The sequence below is a fragment of the Rhincodon typus genome, chromosome 2 (assembly GCF_021869965.1).
Source record: "Rhincodon typus isolate 14 chromosome 2, sRhiTyp1.1, whole genome shotgun sequence".
Classification (NCBI taxonomy): Eukaryota; Metazoa; Chordata; class Chondrichthyes; order Orectolobiformes; family Rhincodontidae; genus Rhincodon; species Rhincodon typus.
Genome location: NC_063333.1, coordinates 32,754,815 through 32,761,672, shown reverse-complemented (window position 1 = coordinate 32,761,672; position 6,858 = coordinate 32,754,815). Strand labels below are relative to the sequence as shown.

Sequence of the window (6,858 nt, the reverse complement as noted above, 5' to 3'; positions counted from 1 at the left end):
ACTGGGTTCTGGGTAAGCTCAACTTATACAAGATTGGTTACTCAATGGTTTCATATTCAACTAATTGTTAAAAAAGTGTCAAATAGGCAAATGCCTGGTTTCGGGCCAGGGAGGGGTAGGACTGCAAATAAGAAAATGACCTACTTTTCCCATTATCCCATCATTACAGAAAGGCAAACATAGGGGATGAGCCATAAGGAAAAATAATTCATTTCCTGTCATTATAACCAAAAAAAAGAGTAGATGCAACCAAGTACAGCTAAGGAAAGCACAATATAATCACTAACGCCTTACGCTGTGACCTCTGTTCATTTAAAAGGGAAATACTGCAATGTCAAAGAAATATTTGAGTTTGTTCACCCAGAAATGCATTGAATCGCAATGGCAATTTGCAATAAAACCAGGATATCTGATCAGAATTAGAGAAAAAATATATTTTCAGATTTTTACAATAAATCGGAACAGGAAACATATAAAGAGCAGGAGTGGACACAAATATACATACATCAGTTATCTCCATTTCTGCTAGTTCAAAAAAAAATCAATTTTTTTTCCTTTTGTTCCCCCTCTCCCCGAGTTAGGTGAAATGTTTCTAGAAACAAGTGTAGAGAATTCATCCTTATACAAAGTGTGCAAATGAGAAATTTTGGAAACCTTCACAGAGGCAAGGACTCTATGTGTAGAATATATTAAAATCAGGTCCCTTGTTCAACCTTAAGTCTTCTTTAAAATTACTGTACTCAGTAAGTCCATGATTGTCTTTCACATAAAGTGCACTTGTCCAGCAGAATAGAACCACGAGTAGTTCGAGATTAAACTCGGGGTCATACAAACTCCAACTTCCCATGTCCGCTGTACATCCCCCAGTGAACGAGAGACAGAAACTTGTCATTACCGAGCTCGGAGTGCCTGATTTTATCGCAGGTCATGCAGCAGTTCTCATGGCCAGTCACAGGTACCATACACTCCAAATCTAACTTAGCCACCTGCCCCTTTTTGGAGTTGTGCCCATGGAAACTGTAATGCAAACGAGACAACATCTGCCGCCGTTGGTCCTGAAGTCTTTTGTTTTCACTGCGAAGCATCCGCAAAGCCAGCATGATCAGCAAAACTAAAATGAGGCCACCAGCAATGGGCACAGCAATAACTGCAGCTCTGAACCACAGCTCCTTCGAGGAAGTGAATTCTTGAACCCTGGTGATCAGGTTCTTACTGGAGTCTTGATGGTACCGAGTTCCCTGATCTAAGAAACGGGGAAGAAGAAATGGAAAAAAAATAGAAGAGAGTGAGCAGAATCAGTACACAACAAGCAACTGGCTATTGCATTATCCTCGATACAATCCCCATTTGGATGATTCACATATAGCTCTTTATTCGCACAAGTTCAAAAGGTTACAAGATTGTCCAAGTGGAGTACCATGTTTCTAAGTTATTCTATAAAATATTTCAAAAATTAAATCCTTTCTACTTAAATATAAATCTAAACCACAGTCCATTAGGCAGTTAGATGTACACACTCATACTCCTACCACTTCCAAAGTTTTAATCGCAAACAGATCAAAACAAGGAAAAAGGATAGCATTGAGACTCACTAAACTCCAAGAAACCATTTTGCTTTAATCTAATTTGCTGCCCCAGGAAAACAAAAAAAAATTAACAAGCAAAACCTTTTTACTAGTCCTCAAAATATTCACAGAGACATAGTATCTTACTGCTAAAGATCCAACTCGCATCTTGCCATTCCCTCGCTGTGTCTCTAATTACATTAGCAAAATCAATACCAGCTATCCAAAACCCTTGGCTGTCATCGCCTTATAGATCTGGCTGAAGTTCCGCAGAGAAAAGTCTTACCAGAGGTTTCACTCCCAGGATGTGAAAGAACGTCTTGGAGTCCTCTATAATTGCACATGTCCTCGTGACAGCACTCCAGCATTGGCCAGGTCCCTGTGTGATTCTGAGATCTTTTCGCATGGCAGATGCTTGCTGAATTTGAAATAGTGTCTAAACACCCATGGGTTAAAGGAGAGTTCGTATTCTGGGGGTCCAGCAGCCTTGAAAAACATGCTGACAGTTCTGATTTGCACATGTAACCCGTTGCCACACAGTTAGATGCATCACAGTAGCATCTGATTTCACCTAAAGTTCACAAGAAAAGAGAAAGTTAATTTGTGACCAGACTTGGCCAGCCATAACTCAGAAAAATGAGTCATTAATCTTCTGTACTGCAAATAAACTGATTCTCAATTGCTGATGTGTACTCTTGATTTGTACGCACAGGAAAGTTGATAATTACTAGTTTAGACCTTCCAGCTCCCTAAGCAATGTCTCCAAGCATCCCCGCATACTTAGTTATTAAACCGCGTTCCTCCAACCACAGTCTACACAGAATACGCAATAAACTCGAATACTGGCAAAACTGGGCTGAATTTTGCTGATCAGGAAACTGCAGTGAAACGGCAGGTCCTTCGAAACAACAACACCCCGGCCCTTTAGACTAAAACAAAAGAGAAACGGCACTGGAAAAGCGCTTCGTAAATAAAAGGGTTCTGCTCTTTCAAACAAGTTATTTATAAACTGGCAATGAAGCAGGTATAGAAATATACAAAAGGCCTTTCTTTTCAGACCGTTCCGTGCAAATAAATGCCTTTCAGGCAGCAACCATGAAGCTTATAATTAGTGGTTTGTTTGCCAAAAAGACAATTTCTTTCAAACCAAATGGAACTGGTAATTTTTTTAAAGTGAACATCTTACAAGCAGCCGTCTCGGGCTGTGTAACGTACTAGAGTGGCTGAGGATGGGTTGGGGGGGTGGGGGGCGCGGCTTAATAATCTGCCGTGTTAGAAATCAAGAGATTTCTCAACAATACATCTCTTTTATTCAAAAAAAAAGTCTTGGCAGGAGCCTCTCTCCGACCACAAACAAGCCTAAAAAAATTGCACGTGTATCTATCTTCCTTTTAAAAACATTAATAGCTTCCGCTACTGAAAAACTGCTGGGGGTGGGGGGGAAGCTCATAAGCCCTTTTTGTATGCAGCAGGACTCAGAGAGCCTTGCCATATTGGCCTGTCAGAGATCAGGTTTCAACCACCTAAGCTCAGCTCTCAATGCTAACAAACCCCGAATGGTAACTCGCTGCCCTTAATGACTCAGGACTAATGGAAGGTAAAGGATTGACTGTGTAAAATGACTAATTTCGTTACATCTGCTGTGATTCCCAGTTCAAACTCCCCCTGGATGTCAGAACTACAGACCAGAGTTTGCAAATCTTCACTGCGCCGAAAACTTAGGGTCTTTTAACCCTGAGCCAAAAAAAAAGGAGAAAGCTAGTTCAAGCAGACATACATTCTCCATCCTTGGTTTTACGAGCCCGTACTCCGCCAAAATGGCTACAGGAGACACTGCAGACTTTTAAAGCTCAGCTTTTGATGTAAACTGGCAGGAGAGCAGTCTGTGATCCTCTAATTATATCATTATCAGCCACATAGTTTCGGTATCGGTGACTTCCCATCAGTATGGCTCATTCCCAGCCTCTTGCCTTTGATGCAGCCACAGGAAGAGCCCAGCTGCTGACGACAAGGCTCTTATTTTGGGTTTAATTATACGTTTGTAGCAAAATAAATTTTAAAAAAAGTAACAATTAGCTGTTCATCCTAACCTCCAGCGCCGATTAGCGAGCGCAGGAGATCACTTACAAACAGACATCAAGAGAATAGATGACATATCTCTCTCCAAACAGACTTTTTATACAAAAAAAGAGACTACAAAAACATGTCAACTCTCTTGTAACTGGCATCACCGCTGTACAGGCAGAAGACAGACGATCTCCAACCATTTACCCTGAATGCTTCATCTAGAGTCCCAAACGGATTTCCAGCTGATTTAAAAATTAAACTGTTGATGGAACATAAACCGTTTTCCGCTCACTACCCCCCGCCCGAGAGATGAACAGACAGCCCCCTCAAAAAATGTTTTAAAAGAGTTCATGCCCTTTGTGGAAAAAAAATGCGCTTGGGGCTACATACACTGTAACCTTTTAAGCTGGAACGGGTCGCTTTCTCCTGAAAGAGTTGAGAAATTCATTAAGGGCAGCTAACAAAAACATTTTGACAACCGCTTGCCCCTCAGGTCCATTTACATCAATGGAGAACAAGGAACTGCCACTTGCAGCAAAGCGGGGGGTGGATTCTTCGACTCCGCCGGGATGGCAATCAAATTAATGTGGTGAAGGGGCATACAAGTCAGATTGGGTGCATTTACACAGCACTGGGCGAACGCATCAGATTCGTGAGGAACAAAAGACTTTAATTGGGTAAGTAACAAAAAAGGGCCGCAGATGGTGTACAGGAGAGAGAAGGGGGCTCGCCTCTGTTAGCCGCGCAGGGGCCCCCACCCCCGAGGGGCTGCTCTGCCCTCTCGCCCCCACTCCCACAACCTCAGAAAAAGCCCCCCCCCCTCACCTTCCGTCAGGAGGATGGCCATCGCACACAGCTCCAACTGCAGCCAAATCCCCCAGATGAGATTCGGATGGCGATCCATTTAATTTGCACCAGTTTCTTGCAAAACAAAATGAACAAGTTATTGGACGCGACCTTCCAGAGCGATGTCCCCGTTGAGCCACACACACACCGATCTCGGATGGGGTGGGTGGTGTGGCGGGGGGGAAGCCCTGGCCCTCCCTGACTGTAACTGTCCTTCAGGGCACAAGCTCCATGTGCAAACAGCAGCGTTTCTCCTCCAGCGGCGCTAGCCGCCGACTCTCGCTGCCTTTCTCTCTAAACGGCTACAACAAGTGAGTGAAGTGCAGCTTCCAGCCTGCTCCGGCTCCTGCTTTAACTCAGTGTCCTGAGTGACAACAGCCAGCCCGCCCTCCTTTCTTTCCCTGCCCGTCTCCCCGCCCTTCCTCCGTGCCAAGAACCAACCAGTCCCGGGAGCCCTCCCTGTTCCTCCCCGCCCATAAACTGGAGCCCGACCCCGGATTGACAGCACAGCGCCGCGGGGAAGCGGGCGGACGGAGAGACACACTCCTCCCCCTCAACCCGCCCCTTCCAGACTGCTCACTGGATGTCCGGGCCTATCATTCACATCCCCAGGTTCATTCATACTTGAGGATATGCCCGTTTGGGAATTTTCCAAGGTTAAAAAGCAGCGGCACACGCATTTGATCCTCCCATGCCTAACCGACCCTATCACCTATGCCAGAAGGAAACCTTTCTGAATGTAGGAGAAGATAACCTCGCAGAATAAAACTTTTCCATCGGTTTAAAGCAGGAAGAGTTGGAAATATAAAGGTTACCCTTGTATGTCAGCAGGGAGTTATAGTAATAGAAACTTAATTTGGATTCAGCGTTGTTCATTTTATATGGCCGGTTAACTAAGAGCCTTCGTGTTAAACTGAAGTAGAGAACACCAGTGTACTTAATCTGTATTACACTTCACACAGATAGAGTCATACAGCACGGAAACAGACCCTTCGGTCCAACTCAACCATGCCCACCATGTTTCCAAACTAAACTAGTCCCATTTGGCCCATATCCCTCTAAACCTTTCCTAGAGATACTTACCTGGAGATAGCAAGAACTGCAGATGCTGGAGTCAGAGACAACACAGTATTGAGCTGGAGAATTTCTATTTTCTGAAGAAGGGTCCCGTCCCGAAACGTCAGCTTTCCTGCCCCTCTGATGCTGCCTGGCCTGTTGTGTTCCTCCAGCTCCACACTGTGTTATCTCTATTCATTTACCTGTCCAAATGTCTTTTGAATATTGTAACTGTACCTGCATCTACTGCTTCCTCTGGAGTTCATTCCATATACGAACCATTATCTGTGTGAAAAAGTTGCCCCTCAGGTCCCTCTTATATCTATCTCCTCTCACCTTAAAATTATGCCGTCTTGCTTTGAACTCCCTCACCTTTGCTATTCACTTTATCTATGCCCCTCATTTCAGAAAGGAAATAATCTATATGATTTACAGTTTTGAGGTGAAACTATGACGGAGTCGACCTTTCTGGTAACATTGGTTTGTATTTCAATAACAAGTTTGTCTGTCTTCGGAAAACAACGTCTCGGACTCGCTTTAAGCAATGATCCAGTTTCTGTTCTGAAAACGCTGCCCTTTACTAATTTGCTAATGTGATTTAAAATCCACGCAAAAGACTGACACCTTACATTTCCACAGTGAAATTTAACCGGGGCACAAGGGTCAGTCACTTAAATCGGTTAGGGCACTGTTGTAGTGCCGTTTGAGTGGGCACAGTGGGATGAGTGCACAAATGGTTCCTTTAGCCAATATCCCAGAGCTGTATGTGAGAGATGAGAGTTGAGGCCTGAGAGGCACTGTGTCTGTGTGTAAGGGAGGAGAGGGGCCGCAGACAGTTAAGTTAAATTAACAATCAAAAGGCACCCGGCGCCACAGAGACGACAAAGAGGGTAACTGACAGTCAATTATCAGCCCCAGAACAATGCGATGCAAACACCGTCGATTGTGATCAGTATCAAACCGATGCAATACTGTCGGTGATATGTTAATTACTTTGTTGGTCCAGCGTCTGAGAGCATCAAAAGACTGAGCGCCCTTCGACCATATCGCATTGACATCTTCACTTTGAACCACAGCTCAGTATCGGACCAATGTGTGTGACATTTAGCCAGCTCGCAACAAGTATTTTTTACACAAAAAAAGACGCCCACAATTGCTACTTCAATCTGAGAGAGAGAGAAAAAACAAGAACTCAGGCGCCTGAAACCTTACAATGTGTTATTATTGCTGACTCTGTGGCTTGGCTTTGCCGGTAGTTCCCAGGGCTCAGAGCTTCGACCACAGTTGTAATTTCTTCAGAACCTGTGCCTCAGAATCCCTTCAG

General features: G+C 44.2%; 1 protein-coding gene across 1 annotated transcript; it reads right to left on the bottom strand.

The window, feature by feature from the left end:
- Positions 1 to 413: 413 nt before the first annotated feature.
- On the bottom strand, positions 414 to 4,833 carry bambia (BMP and activin membrane-bound inhibitor (Xenopus laevis) homolog a). The gene is made up of 3 exons (XM_048612066.1): positions 4,458 to 4,833; positions 1,852 to 2,136; positions 414 to 1,243 (listed from the first exon to the last, which is right to left on the bottom strand). The coding sequence occupies exons 1-3, from the start codon at positions 4,534 to 4,536 to the stop codon at positions 825 to 827; spliced, it is 783 nt and encodes a 260-aa protein (XP_048468023.1). The 5' UTR covers positions 4,537 to 4,833; the 3' UTR covers positions 414 to 824.
- Between the last annotated feature and the right edge of the window lie 2,025 nt (positions 4,834 to 6,858).

Bases quoted from the DNA above. Each gene is read 5' to 3' on its own strand.
- bambia (XM_048612066.1), bottom strand. From the start codon at position 4,536: ATGGATCGCCATCCGAATCTCATCTGGGGGATTTGGCTGCAGTTGGAG. The intron at 2,137-4,457 runs GTGAGGGGGGGG...TGTGAACTTTAG, and splicing joins GGCCATCCTCCTGACGGAAG to GTGAAATCAGATGCTACTGT. The intron at 1,244-1,851 runs GTAAGACTTTTC...CCCGTTTCTTAG, and splicing joins TCCTGGGAGTGAAACCTCTG to ATCAGGGAACTCGGTACCAT.